General features: G+C 36.6%; 1 protein-coding gene across 3 annotated transcripts in view; it reads left to right on the forward strand.

Moving 5' to 3' along the window:
* Positions 1-16118, forward strand: part of RC3H1 (ring finger and CCCH-type domains 1) — an 89416-nt gene that overhangs the window by 54917 nt on the left and 18381 nt on the right. For all 3 annotated transcript variants that reach the window (XM_082834649.1, XM_082834651.1, XM_082834650.1), the window contains exons 6-9: positions 2039-2239; positions 6432-6564; positions 11893-12011; positions 13355-13467. In XM_082834649.1, coding sequence (XP_082690775.1) covers positions 2039-2239; positions 6432-6564; positions 11893-12011; positions 13355-13467 — 566 coding nt within the window. The remainder of the gene's footprint in view (positions 1-2038; positions 2240-6431; positions 6565-11892; positions 12012-13354; positions 13468-16118) is intronic.

A 16118-nucleotide genomic window follows, 5' to 3' on the forward strand; every position in this document is an offset into this window, starting at 1 on the left:
TATTGTGTTACTGTCGATTTCTCCTTTTGTGGCTGTTAGTATTTGCCTTATGTATTGAGGTGCTCCTGTGTTGGGTGTGTAAAGATTTACGCTTGTTATATCTTCTTCTTGGATTGATCCCTTGATCATTATGTAGTGTCCTTTCTTATCTCTTGTAACAGTCTTTATTTTAAAGTCTATTTTATCTGATATGAGTATTGCTACTCCATCTTTCTTGTGATCTCCGTTTGCATGGAATATCTTTTTCCATCACCTCATTTTCAGTCTGTATGTGTCCCTAGGTCTGAAGTGGGTTTCTTGTAGACACCATATATAAGGGTCTTGTTTTTGTATCCTTTCAGCCAGTCTGTGTCTTTTGGTTGGAGCTTTTAATCCATTTACACTGAAGGTGATTATCGATATGTATGTTCCTACTACCATTTTCTTAATTCATTTGGGTTTGTTTTTGTGGGTCTTTGTCATCTCTTGTGTTTCCTGCTTAGAGAAGTTCCCTTAGCGTTTGTTGTAAACCTGGTCGGTGGTTTCGAATTCTCACAGCTTTTGTTTTGTCAGTAAAGCTTTTGATTTCTATGTCAAATATGAATGAGACCCTTGCTGGGTAGAGTAATTTTGGTTGTAGGTTTTTCCCTTTCATCACTTTAAATATGTCCTGCCACTCCTCTCTGGCTTGCAGAGTTTCTGCTGAAAGATCAGCTGTTAACCTTATTGGGATTCCCTTGTATGTTATTTGTTGCTTTTCCCTTGCTGCTTTTAATATTTTTTCTTTGTATTTAATTTTTGATAGTTTGATTAATATGTGTCTCTGTGTGTGTCTCTTTGGGTTTATCCTGTATGGGATTCTCTGCCCTTCCTGGACTTGATTGACTATTTCCTTTCCCATGTTATGGAAGTTTTTGACTATAATTTCTTCAAATATTTGTTCAGACGTTTCCTTTTTCTCTTCTCCTTCTGGGACCTCTATAATTCTAATCTTGGTGCGTGTAATGTTGTCCCAGAGGTCTCTGAGACTGTCCTCAATTCTTTTCATTCTCTTTTCTTTATTCTGGTCCCCGGCAGTTATTTCCCCCATTTTATCTTCCAGTACACGTATTCGTTTTTCTGCCATTTATTCCTTCTAGAGTTTTGGGGGGGTTTTTTTTTGTTGTTTTTTTTTTTGCAGTACATGGGCCTCTCACTGTTGTGGCCTCTCCCGTTGCGGAGCACAGGCTCTGGACACGCAGGCTCAGCGGCCATGGCTCACGAGCCCAGCCGCTCCACGGCACGTGGTATCTTCCCACACCAGGGCACGAACCCGTGTCCCCTGCATCGGCAGGCGGACTCTGAACCACCGCGCCACCACGGAAGCCCCTTCTAGAGTATTTTTAATTTCAGTTATTGTGTTGTTCATCATCGTTTGTTTGCTCTTTAATTCTTCTAGATCCTTGTTAAACATTTCTTGTATTTTCTCCATTGTATTTCCGAGATTTTGGATCATCTTTACTGTCATTACTCTGAATTCTTTTTCAGGGGTTGCCTATTTCGTCTTCATTTATTTGGTCTTGTAGGTTTTTACCTTGCTCCTTTGTTTGTAATGTATTTTTTTGTCGTTTCAATTTTTTGTGTTTTTTTTTGATGACTAGGGCTGTATTCCTGTCTTACGGGTTGTTTTTCCTGAGGGGTCCAGCACTGGTGTTTGCAGGCCGTTGGGTAGAGCGGGTCTCAGTGCCTAAATGAGGACCTCTAGGAGGCTTCACCCTGATTAATATTCCCTGGGATCTGAGGTTCTCTGTTAGTCCAGCAGTTTGGACTCGGTGCTCCCACCACAGGAGCTCAGGCCCAACCTCCGGCCCAGTTGCTGGGGGTTCCTCCTGTCCCCTCAGGGGACTGGTGCCTGGTAGGTGCCCTCTTTGTACCAAGAAGCAAATTCCACATCCTTCTAGTCCGCCATCTTGACTCCCTCTCTTCTCTTCAAAGTATTTTCATATCTCTCTTTGGTCATATAAAGTATAAGCCCAGTTTGTTTCTTACCTGACTCATGAGATTACGTGTGTCTTCCTAGGTCACCAAGCGTGATGAAGACTCTTCTTTGATGCAGCTGAAAGAAGAATTTAGAACGTATGAAGCTCTGCGGCGAGAACATGACTCCCAGATAGTGCAGATTGCTATGGAAGCAGGCTTACGAATTGCACCAGACCAGTGGTCCTCTTTGCTTTATGGGGACCAGTCTCACAAATCTCATATGCAGTCCATTATTGACAAGGTAGACCCTTTTTTGTTCCTTACTTCTTGGACTAATCGTGGAGTTTTGGTAATTCATTTATTTAACAAGTGTATATTTAAGTGAATCCTGTATGTCAGGCTCTTATAAATTATATTCTCTGTAGCTGAGTGTCATGTCATAACTAGTCACATCATAGTAGCAGTTTGTTCATGTAAAGGTTTTTTAAATTGAGGTATGATTGACATTGTTCATATAAGGTTTGATTTAATTAGTTTTAATGCTTTATCCAGTGCTGTCTCACATTCCTGTGACAGTCTCCTATCTCTATTTTTTCATTGCCTTTCTTCCTTCTTTTATTGTTTTCTGAGTTTTGATCACTGTATTAGTTGAATTCATTTTCTAAACGCCTTTATTGTCCTCCTGGAACAGCCATTTAATGACCTGGAAGATGTATACATTGAGGTTTCTTGTGGTTCTTAGCCAGAAAAATTTCACATTATAAGTTACCAACCATTCTATATTTGATCAAATTTTCAGTAAACTTATTTCTACTTTATTTGTTGTCTGTTATGATGAAAAGATCACTTGAGTACACATGAATTTTAGGTCAGGCCCCACTATTTCTGACTCTAAGAGTTATATTTAATTCTTTTAAAACTATAGAGTAATACTTAAACTGGTTTTGTTGCAGTTCAACATGAAATATGTGAAAGTGCTGTATAAAAATCTTAAAAGTGCCATGTAAATATATTATGTTCAATAATTTTTTAAAATTTTTACTATTTACCTTAATTTTTACTATTTTATCTTAAGTCCTTATAACCATAGAGATGATTATACATTAGAATCCACCTTACATTTAATTTAAAGAAATAATGACGGGACTTCCCTGGTGGCACAGTGATTGCGAGTCCACCTGCCAATGCAGGTGACACAGGTTTGGGCCCTGGTCTGGGAAGATCCTACATGCTGCGGAGCAGCTGGGCCCATGTGCCACAACTGCTGGGGCCTGTGCACCTAGAGCCCGTGCTCCACAATGGGGGAGGCCACCACAGTGAGAAGCCCGCACACCATGGTGAAGAGTATCCCCCACTCGCTGCAACTGGAGAGGGCCCACACGCAGCTGCGAAGACCCAGCGCAGCCAAAAATAAATACATTAAATAAATAAATTTAAAAAAAAAAGAAATAATGTTAGTATGTAAGAGTAGCCTAAATAAAATAATATTTAACACTTACTGAGAGCTTAGTGTGTATCTGGTGGTTTTATTTTATTTTTTGATTTTAGTGCATTAATACTTTGCTCAGAATATTTTAGTTTAGTTTATGTTAGTTTAGTTTCGTTTCGTTCAGTTCAGTTTTTGGCCTCACCACGTGGCTTGCAGAATCTTAGTTCCCTGACCAGGAATTGAATCCTGGCCACAGCAATGAAAGTGCCAAGTCCTATCCACTGGACTGCCAGGGAGAGCTTCCTATCTGGTGGTTTTAAATAATTCATTTAATCTTCTCAACAGCCCTGTATTATTCCTTTTATACAGAGACAGAGGGAGATTAAATACATTTCTCCAGGATCACGTAGGTAATAACTGACAAAGCTGGATTTGAACTTGAACATTCTGACTCTAGAATCCCTGCTCTTAACTACTAAACCTCTTTCCAGACTATTCTCCCCCCACCCCACGCCACCCTTTTTTTTTTTTTTTTTGCTATTCCTAAAGTTAGAATTCTTGAAATAAGTAGAAGGTTGATGTCAAAGGAGAATTAGGAAATGTTTTATAACTGCATGGTGTGTAATTGTCAGTATAATGTGTATTATTTGTTCTGTCCTATAGATACCTTTATCAAAACTTCACGTGCAGCTCCTAGGCCTGAAATTATGCAGTGGACTGATTATAACCTTAATCATGATCTTTTAAAGGAGTGGCTTTCTACCTCTGAAGAGAAACTTGACTTGCTTTTATGAAAATTCTACAAGGAGGTTAAATTAACCTTCTTGTCTGAACTGGACTATATAACTAGATGTATATCCTGCAATAATTAATTTTCTCACACCATGAGCAGTAATTTGAATTTAATATCCTAAACCTTCTTACAACAATCTGGTAAATGAAGTTAGTAGTGTGACATCTTATTATTATATAGAGCAATAGAACTTCGTGTGATAATGAAAATGTTCGGTATACATGCATTGTCCAGTATGGTGATCACGAGCCACACTTGGCTATTAAACACTTGATGTGTAACTTGTGTAACTGATGAACTGAAATTTTTATTTTACATACTTAAAATTTTTAATAGCCATATGTTGCTAATGGCTACTGTATTGGACAGTGCAAATGGAGAATTTATTAAAAGTGATAAGAAAAACAATAACCCTAGTAAGTTAATAGGCAAAGAAATATGAAATAACAGTTCACAAACAGGAAGTATATCTAATTGATGGACTAGAATTCGATGCCAATAATAAATACATTTAAAGCAGTGACATGCCAAATATTGCCTGTTAAACTATAAAGAAACATATACTCTCATTCATTGCTGATGGTTTGTAAAATGCATTACAGGTCTTTTGAGAAACAGTTTGTCAGTGAAGCCTCAAAATATTTGTGTACTTTACCAAACCTGCTATTTCCAGGAATTTATTTTAAGGGAATAATCCAAACTTTCAAAAAGGTTATGAATGCAAAGGTGTTAATTGCTAAATTATTTACAAAGGATAAAATAAAGGGATGGTTAAAGAAGTTAAGATACATCTGCTCAGAACACTGTTATATGGCCATTAAAATTGTGTTCATATCAGGACAGATACTCTCTTCAGCTATTAAGTAGCACTTGATTTCTTTTAAAAAAAAATGTTAGTGAAATATTTTTGTTAAGTCTCAGTGGTAGATACATGGGTATTATTATATTAGACAGTTACTTTGAAGTATTTCATAATAAAAATGGTTAGGTATTTTAAAAATACCTTTGTTGGGCTTCCCTGGTGGTGCAGTGGTTGAGAGTCCACCTGCCGATGCAGGGGACACGGGTTCATGCCCTGGTCCGGGAAGATCCCACATGCCTTGGAGCGGCTGGGCCCATGAGCCATGGCCGCTGACTGAGCCTGCGCGTCCGGAGCCTGTGCTCCACAACGGGAGAGGCCACAACAGTGAGAGGCCCGCGTACCGCAAAACAAACAAACAAAAACCTTTGTTATAATATTAATGGTAGGCAAATCCATAAGTTTATAAATAGCTGATTATAAGTATATGAAAAACATGCAAAGATGAAAAATTGAATAAAGACATGCCAGCATTTTAATGATTAGTTGTGTTATTCCATGTTTTTTAAAATGTATGCTTTTTAAAAATTTACCTTTTAGAATGACCTTTGGGGGAGAAAAAGTTCCACATGTATATATACATATATATATATACATATTTTAAGTGAAAGTGAGTTTATTTAGAGAGATACACATTCCATAGGCAGAATGCTGTCAGTCTCAGAAGTGAGAGCAGCCCTCATCTATATTAATAAACTACATAGAGAGCTAAATGTTTCCAAGTAAGAACCCTTAGTTAGTATCACATAACCAGTTTTTTTACTTTACAGGTCTTATGTACTGACCAGCTTAGGGGAGTTAGTGCAAGTATGTGTGTCATTAAGCCTTAAGAAAATACACAACCTGATAGCTTCCAAGAATCCCAAACGAATATAGGATTTTTTGAACTGGAATGAACTTCTCAAATTATTTAGTCCATACAACAGATGGAGTTCAGATAGAGTCTGTAAAGGTTATATCTGATGTCATAATCTTTGGTCCGTAACAGAACTTGAATTCAAACACAGTTTGAGTACAGTTTCATTGTTCGTGCTGTTGTATAGCATTATCTCTAGACAGTATTTCCAAACTTCAGTTATTTGGAAAGACCCCAAGAGCCAAACTAACACAATACTGTAAGAACTGGAGATGTAAAGAGTATTTCCAAATTGAGGATGTGAGAAAGATCTCACATTTGAGGAATGTGATGACAGAGGGAAGAGAGAGTATACAATATATCAACCTGTGGATGCAGAGAAGTGCAGGGTTTGTTCAAGTAACAAGTGATCCAGTCTGGCCAGAGCATGGGATGTGTGGGAGAATAAAAATTAAATATAATTAATTGCAAAAATGGTTGTGATATTGTAAATAATCTTTATTTTAAAAGGATTTATCTGGTCTTTGAGGGAAGTTAATATTTATCTTCTTTTAAGTTGCAGACCCCAGCCTCTTTTGCACAAAGTGTTCAGGAACTAACAATTGCTCTCCAGAGGACTGGAGATCCAGCAAACTTGAATCGACTAAGACCCCATTTGGAGCTATTAGCAAACATTGACCCTAGTCCAGGTAAGCCCAGGGAAAATTAACGGACTATCCTATATGTGCCTTAGTGCTATTCAGTGAGTCTTTTAATTATCTTTTGTTACATTTCTCTAGAATTTCCTGGTGTAGTAATTCCAAATCTTTTCTATAGTATTTAAGTTTCTGGCCCCAATCTTGTCTGTCTCTTTATTACTTCAACTAATATTTATTTAATACTTTTTACTGTGCTGCTCACTTTACCAGCAAAATAGGATCCCTCTGGGATCCTTTATGTTTCCTCCCTCTCTCATCACAAATTGTGCTCTATTTTTATCATTTTCATCTCTTTTGACAAAACTCAAGTTTTCTCATTTTTTCTGTATCATATGTCCTTAGTTGCATTTTTTTGGTCCCAACTTTACCTTCTCTACGATAATCTTGTTCCATCACATATCCTCCCTTGTGTGTCTACTTTGTCCAGCCATTTCCTGTTCCTTCTCCTTGACCTGAAAGTCACCCAACCTTCATTTTTCACTTAATATTACATCTAGGATGTGTTAGCTTATATCCTATTGCTGTCCCTGTGTTTATTCCTTCTACTGAACTAAAATTCTTTTTTTTTTTGCGGTACGCGGGCCTCTCACTGTTGTGGCCTCTCCCGTTGCGGAGCACAGGCTCCGGACGCGCAGGCTCAGCGGCCGTGGTTCACGGGCCCAACCGCTCTGCTGCATGTGGGACCTTCCCGGACCAGGGCACAAACCCGTGTCCCCTGCATCAGCAGGCGGACTGCCAACCACTGCACCACCAGGGAAGCCCTGAACTAAAATTCTTAACATTCACTAGTAATTTCCTAGTTTCTAATTCCAAAGATTTCTTCTCAGTCCTTAAATAACTTGATTTGTCTTTAGCATTTGATAATGTTGTTGACCACTTCCTTGATATAGAAACTCTCCTGATACCTTATCTTTCTGTAGTCTTATGATTCTCTTCTGGCCCCTCTGAATGCTGGTCCTGTTGTATTTTGACTACTCTTTCCTCTTCTGCCTCCTAAGGAGTAGGCTGGTTGTGTTCTTGGAATTTTGTTTTTTCTGCACTCTTCTGTTGATGATGATGGTCATTCATTCTCAGCACCAGGTATTATTCCTTTATAGATAATAGACTCCCAAATATCTCTATCACTGTTATCTCTTCATCACTTCAGACCTACTTTCCCAAATGCTTTCTGAGATTCTGTATCCTCTCCTCTCCTCAGTGTGTTTCAAAACAAACTCATCTTCCCTTGATACCTGCTCTTCCTTCTGTCTTCCCTTTCTCTGTAAATGACCTCATTCTCTGAGGTATGTAAGCTTAAAACTTGAGCCTTTTGTCTTACTTTATATCTTTTCCTTTCACTTGCTCTACATACCATTTCAGACAACAGGATTTTTTTTTTTTTTTTTAGCTGCATTGGATCTTCATTGCTGCACACGGGCTTTCTCTAGTTGTGGCGAGTGGGAGCTACTCTTCGTTGCAGTGCGTGGGCTTCTCATTGCAGTGGCTTCTCATGTTGCGGAGCACGGGCTCTAGGCACATGGGCTTCAGTAGCTGTGGCACGTGGGCTCAGTAGTTGTGGCACACAGGCCCTAGAGTGCAGACTCAGTAGTTGTGGTGCATTGGCTTAGTTGCTCCGCAGCATGTGGAATCTTCCCGGACCAGGGCTTGAACCCTTGTCCCCTGCATTGGCAGATGGATTCTTAACCACTGTGCCACCAGAGAAGCCCTAGACAACAGGATTTATCTGTTCTTTGACAATATCCCTCTATCCCATGCCTATTAATACAGCCTCAGTTGAGGGCCTCATTCCTTTTCTTGACTAAACTTAGCCTTTCATTTTTCTCTACTCTTTTAATTCTTCCTTCTAGTCTACTTACTGCTGCAAAATAAATCACATCTCAGATCTTATTTTACACTCATAAACTTTTAAGTGACACCCCTTTGCTTATAGAATAAGGTTTGGAACTCTTGACCATGACATTCAGAGTAGTAAATTTATTACCAAAATCGCTTAATCAAACCAGGTAAGATCTTTTTTTATGTTTTTATTTTATTACTTTTTAAAAATTATTTATTTTTTTGGCTGTGCCACATGGCATATGGGATCTTAGTTCACCAACCAGGGGTCAAACCCAGGCCCAGGGCAGTGGAAGGGCAGAGTCTTAACCACTGGACTGCCAGGGAATTGCCCTAAGATCTATTTTTAGATCACAGTGATTTTTTTTTCCCCACTTTTGTGCTTTGATCATTCTGAGCAATCAAAAGAGCACTTCACAAGCTCACTACCTCATCAGCACCGATCTGTCTACCTAATTCTGTGCCAATATATTCTACTCTCCTTGTGTAATAGTGGATAAACCATGTAACAGTGGATAAACTTCTAGCTAAGGCCACCCTCTCTCCTCATGTACCAATACCATCTTGTCAAATATATCCTTCCAGTATCATCTGTTCTTATGTCATCAGTTTTCTTTCTCTACTACAGTAGCTCTATCAACATACATTTTATTGTTCCTGTCATCAAAACCCACTTTTTTAAAAATTAATTTATTTATGTATTATTTTTGGCTGTGTTGGATCTTCGTTGCTGTGCGTAGGCTTTCTCTAGTTGCAGCAAGCGGGGCTTCTCTTGTTGCGCAGCACGGGGTCTAGGCGTGCAGGCTTCAGTAGTTGTGGCACGCGTGCTCAGTAGTTGTGGCGCACAGGCTTAGTTGCTGCGAGGCATGTGGGATCTTCCCGGACCAGGGCTCGAACCCATGTGCCCTGCATTGGCAGGCGGATTCTTAACCACCAGGGAAGCCCAAAACCCACTTTTGACACCATTTGTCATCTACCTACGATTCCAGTTCTCTCCTTTTTATAGCACTCTCTTGAATGCAGTCCAATCAGGCGTTTATCTCTACCACTCAATCAAAATTGCTTTTGTCAAAGTCACAAGTGATTTCCATGCAGCTAATTCCAAATGTCAATTCTTAGTTCTTTTTGTGTTTGACCTGTTAGCAACATTTAACGTTGTTTACTCTCTACTCCTTGTACCACTCTTTTAACTTCCAGGCCACCACACCCTCCTAGTTTTCTTCTTACTTTATTGAACCCTCCTACTTAGCCTCTTTTGCTGATTTCTTCTCATCTCCATAGCCTCTAAACTTTTTTTTGTTTTTTTCCCATAGCGTCTCACCTTTTTTTCCCCATAGCCTCTAACCCTTGAAGTGCTTCCAGAATTTAATCCTTGTGTCTCTTTTCTATTTATACTCATTCCCCAGGTAATCTCACGTAGTGTCTTCAAAGTTTCATGGCTTTAAATAAAATGACTCACACATTTACTATATTTTGTCAATTCTGAAGCTCACATTTTTTTTTTCAGATTTTAGCATTTCCGAAACTGGGCTGCATTTGTATAATCAATGACAGGTGATAATTAGCAATCTTTTCCATTTTGGTAGCACATAAAATAATGGTATGTGTTATAGTTCATGGTGTTTTAGAATCTGTATAACATAGTGTATACAGCCTAGACCTTCTTCCTGAATTCTTTTTTATATCCACCTGCCTGCTCAATATCCAGTAGTTCTACTTGAATATCTAATAAGAATTTCAAAAATAGTCTGTACAAAAGTGAGTTCCATCCCCTGTCCCCCGCCCACCCACCATTCCTGTTAGTGGCAGCTCCATCCTTCCATTTCCTCAGTCCAGACACCTTGGAGATACCATCAACTCGTCTTTCTCTCATAAGGTACATTGGATCTATCAGTATATCGTGTAGGCCTTACCTTTAAAATCCATTAGGAATCCATCTACTTATCATCTTCACTGCTACCCCCCTCATCCCTCTTCATAGATTATGGAATAGCCTTCTGTTTTCTCTCTGGTTCTAACATAGGAGCCAGAGTGATCCTATTACCCCTCTGCTCAAAAACTCTCCAGTGCTTTCCATCACTCAGTAAAAGCCAGTCTTTTCTATGACCTACCAGGCCTCACATGATCTGGTCTTCCTTTACCTGTCTCCAACTTCTTTTACTCTTTTCCCACCTCATTCATTCCAGATTTCACCTCCATGAACATGTCAGGCATACTCCCATATTAGGCCCTTTGCATTTATTCTTTCGTTTTCCTAGAATGTTTTTCTCCTCTATATCCTAATATATCTACAAGGCACACTCAAACCCTACTTTCAGGTCTTTAATCAAATGTAACCTTCTCAAGGAGGCCTTTTCAGGCTACCCTGTCTGAAATTTTACACATACCTGTCCCACTCCCTTTCCTTGCTCTATTTATTCAACTCAGTATCTAAATACTTTGTATTTTGGTTGTTTATCTTATTGATTATCTGGCTTTTCTCCTTGAATAGAATAGAGATTTTTGTTTTGATTGCTACTGCTTCCCTCCCAACTAGAATAATACCTGGAACTTAGTAGGTGTTCATTAAAATACTTTGTTGTATGACTGATCTCTTTACTTTCTCTGCATCTTTATCCTTTTTTACTGTTGAAATTCCACCTGTCTTTCAAAGCCTAGTTCAAATGCCATCATCCAGAAGTTTTTTAGAGTGTTCCAACAGGAAGTCATTTCTACATATGTGTTCTCGCTTCATTTTATATTTCTTTTAGAGAACATTTCATATTTAGCCTTACAGTTAATTTTTCCTTTATAAAGTCACAGTACTTAACTAAACGAAGAGTGTGTATAGCATAGCTGCTTTATATAATAGCTCTTCTACTAAATTTTTTAAGCTTTCTGTTTAGCAATACTTGCTTTACAAATAATTTCAAAATAGACATTACAAATTGGCTGACTGTAGGCAGTCCACAGTCAAGTTTGTTTGATCCACAAAGTGTTGGTCTGCACTATACTCTAAATTTTTTAGGTGCAAACACTCAAAAACTAGAAATTTTTCCATAAAAATCTCAAATTTCAGTTTTCCCTAGGAAACAGTGGTGTATCTGCCAGTGTCAGCCTTGCATCTTCACATAACAACAGTCAGCTAAAGTTGAGTAGTAACGATAATCTTAGATGTGAGACATACTCTTTAACACAATCCCTGTCACTCTTTATTGCTATTTCCAACACTAAGGGTCTGATTACGGTTGCCATTTATTATCTGTCATATAAAATTCCTTTATGTTACCTTCACTGTCCCTGAAGTTATTTTAGATTGTAACCCCTGCTTTAAAAGGATATATTTATTCCTTTAAGATGATGTTTAGGTGAATAAGCTATTTCATGAATAGCTGTATGAAGCTTAACTTGATTTCACTGAAGTGCTGACACTCCTTTACTAATTTAATACTGGACAGAACATTGAATAACATAGTCTGAAATTTTTTAAAATTTGTTGTGTAGATGCTCCTCCTCCTACTTGGGAACAGCTAGAAAATGGGCTGGTTGCTGTGCGTACAGTGGTACACGGGTTGGTTGATTATATCCAGAATCACAGCAAAAAAGGAGCAGATCAACAGCAGGTAAAGGAGATGTTTGAAACTTAGAAGTAAGCCACTGTGTCTATCCTTACAGATAAAAACAAAGCCAGCAGGATGACATGAATATTTTTAGACTCTGTAAAAACTAGAAATTAAACTAAAATAAAAAGCTATTTTTAACTCCCTGTTCCATTAGACATCATGAAGAATGTAACAAAAATTATAAGATTTATAGTTTAGAATGGTTAGCAGCCAGTTTATTGGATTAGCCTAGTAATTTTATCTGACAACATTGAAATTAAATAATCCTTGTTGGTCTAATGTGCTGGAGTCAGTTTTCACATTGGATATAGCAGCATTTGATTCTTGCTAAAGGTTATTCCATTTGTATAAAATTATTCTCTTTGGTTACTCTTGCATTTCAGTGTGACAATAGATATCACTTTTTAGTGCTAATGCTGTATCTCTCCAGTACTGTTCACATATTTTGTAAATGCTTTTTCTGCATTAGCATTCAGATATTTTTCATTCATAATGTCGGTTATGACAGTGGGCCAAATTTTCCTCAAGTATTTTTAGATGAAATATATGGCGGTAAAATATAATAGCCTGTGTTATGGCTAGAGTTTTAAATTTTACTCCCAATTATTTCATTTTGCCCTCAGAATTTATGTTAGGTTCAGTACATCTTTTATTTTGTAGTAGTAAGCTTGAGAAATTAAAACTTTGTTATTAATTTATCTGGCTCAGTAAATATTAACAATAGATTATTCAGTATTCCTTTTTTCTTTAAAAGTAAGAAATATTAAAAGTAGAATAATATGGATATGCTTTTCCTAATCTAAGCACAGATCAGGGCTTTATTTTATGATTAAATTTAGAAAATTAAAAACTTACTTTTAACTCCTTGTTCCATTAGACATCATGAAGAATGCTCATCATCAAAAATGATATTAACTTTTAAGTTCTGCCTCTTGTAGATTTGTAGTGTGTTATAAGGAAACATAATTGTAAGTGTAGCTATATTGAACATTGTCCACAACAAATATTAGGAGACAGTTTAAATATTTGAAAGTCCTAATCTCCAGTGGTGTGCTTGTCCACTGTAAAACGTTGGAAAGACGATCTTAGAGCTCTCATGAGATTGAATCAAGAATTTATGTGATGTTACATGTTTGATAGTTAATATCAGCATATCAGAAAAATCAGGACTACTTTTTTTTTTTAAGTAATTTATTTTGCACACTTTCCAGGACTTTTGTCTGGGCAGTCTAGATAAGTGTATGAGTTAGTCTGAATTATTCATCTAGATTATTAAGATCCTAAAATGGCAATGCAAGATTTACATTTTTTTTTAATGGCTAATGTTTTAATTTTGGTCGTAGCCTCCACAGCATAGCAAATATAAAACATACATGTGTCGAGACATGAAGCAGAGAGGAGGATGCCCTCGTGGGGCCAGCTGTACATTTGCACACTCACAGGAGGAACTGGAAAAGTAAGTGTGAAAGTCATCAGACTCAACCTTCCAGTAATTTGTTAGAGAATAAGATAGAATTATTAGGTAGAATAATTTGCTGCCATTGAGAAATATGAAAAGATGTAGTTGCATTCCCTTTGATGAATAGGAAATGTTTAGAAAGTAATACAGAATTTTAGAAAAGAAAACCAAAGCAGTTTCTTCACCTTTCATTACATTGTGCCTACAAGTAGGAAGCTACTTGTGGTTAACTGAATCTAAAAGTGAGTCATTTTCGCTATCCCCCCCACCCCCCCAATTAAAAGTCTAAGAATTTTCATCAGCTTTAACTGATTGATTTTAACTAATTGAATAATGCATTTCCAATGGAAAAATTTGCCCTTTGCTCTATTCAAGAAATTATTTATTTTCTGGCTCATTTTCACAGATTATTTCAAGGACCAGATAATTTCAGTGATGTTAAATTGCCAGCACATAGTAGAAAGAAAGGAAAAGCTTCTTAATTGTTTTATAAAACCAGTATAACGCTGACAGTAGATTTGACAAAGCACAATTAAAGAAAACTACAAATTCATCTCACACATTAATATTTTTAAAATCCCAAATATTAAAACTTAGAATTCAGTAATACATTAAAATAGACACCATTACTAAGTACAAAGGTAGCATAATATAATTACTCTGGGTTAGAGAAGAATGGGTATGATAACCACGTGATCATATCTGAAGATGCCAAAAGACATTTGAATAGTATCCAATGTCCGTGATAGATCAAGATCCCTTAGTAGAACAAAAACATCATAGATGTTTTCCCAACATGATAATTATATTTCAAATCAAAAGCCAGCATGATAGCATGATGCTTAATTGGTATTAGTTTATTAGATTCAGTCTTGTTACAGACAAGAGTAAGGGAAAATTTTCTACTAGTAAAAAATGTTATTTAACATTCTGGAAGTTGTAGCTAATGTATGTAAACAAGAGAACAAAATAGCCAAAATCATTAAATGGGAAAACTCAAGAGAAATACTAGAAACAAAAGAAACAAGAATTTAGTAAGGTAGCAAATCAAAAAATTAGTTTACAAAAATGAAGTACTCTCATATAAACTAGAAAGGGAAACATAACCAGTTAAAAAGTAAGGTGACATTAAAATCCTCTTTGCATTAACAACAAAAACAAAAAAGATAAACACCAAATAATAAGCTAATAAGAAAATATCCAGGATCTCTTGAATTGAATTAGTAAACTACATAGGAACATAAGCGAAGAGTTGAATAAATGAAGCATACTGTGTTCTTGGATAAGACTTGGCATTATAAAGGTTTTATTTCCTCTTAAACAGCAAGTTCAGTGAAATCTCAATTAGAATCTTAACATGATGATTTTGGGAACCTAACAAAATCATTCATTTGGGAGAAAAAATATGCCAATAGCCAGGAAAATTTTTGGAAAAAAAGGTCTTCAACAGGGACTAGACTAATAACTATTAACCTGTTTTATGAGGTAAAGTAAGTATAAAGACTGTGGTATTAGCATAGGAATAGATAGCCCAATGAAATACAATAGAAAATCTAGAAAGAGTTCCAGATACATATAGGAACTCAGCATATGTGCAAAAGGTGGCATTTCACATCAATAACAAAAAAACATGATGATGAAACAACTATCCATTTGAAAAATAGGGCTGGATTATTACCTTTACACCAAAACAAGTTATAAATTTATCAGAGATTTAAATATTTAAAAAAGAAACTGTAGAGTACTTAGAAATATTTGTGGTTGTTATATAATTTTACAGTAGGAAGGATTTTTAAAGGATGACACGTAGCATCTATAAAGGAGATCAATAAATTTGATTACGTGAAAATGAAAAACTAAGATAATGGCCCAAACACCACAAACTTAAAAAAAAAAAAGTGGGGAAATGACATAGAAAAGGCTGATATCCATAACATAAAATGAGCTCCTACAAATCTGTAAGAAAGAGAAGAACCAGTAGATATATGGATCATGTAAATAAGCAGTTCACAGAAAAAACACTAATGGCCAGCAAACATGTGAAACTGTGTTCAATATCATGAATTGTTAAAGAAATATAAAGTAAAATAAAACTTGATATTTTTGAACTGTCAAATTGTCAGAGGCTGAGGCTAGCCAGTGTTTAATGAAATATTGAAAAAAGCCTTTTTTTGTTAATTGGTAGTAGTTATAATAGCTTTGGAGCATTATAAGAGTTTCTAATGTGCATACATTAGACTTAATAATTCTGCTTTTGGTTATTCACACAAGTGCAAAGTACATGTACATAATTTTCTGTTATTGCATTGTTTTAATAGCAAAAAATTAGGGACAACCTAAAATGTACTGACATAAAGAAATATTTAAGATTATGAAGTAGAGGAAAATATTTACTATGCAGCCGTATATGACCCTATTTCTGTAATTTATAATCTTACAAATGTAAGAATATTAAGCCAGTGTATGGAGTGGAAAAATCTGTATTATATACCAAGCTGTTAACAGTGGTTATACCTGATGGGTGGTCCGCCCGCCGCCCCCTACCCTAAAGTGTGTGTGTGTGTGTAACACAAGTTTTCAAGTTGATAGCTAGAGCCAATGTTTCAAGAGAATTTCTAGAAAATGATGTGCTTGGAATCCTTCCCTTT

Source organism: Leucopleurus acutus (assembly GCF_964270905.1).
Source record: "Leucopleurus acutus genome assembly, chromosome: 2".
NCBI lineage: Eukaryota > Metazoa > Chordata > Mammalia > Artiodactyla > Delphinidae > Leucopleurus > Leucopleurus acutus.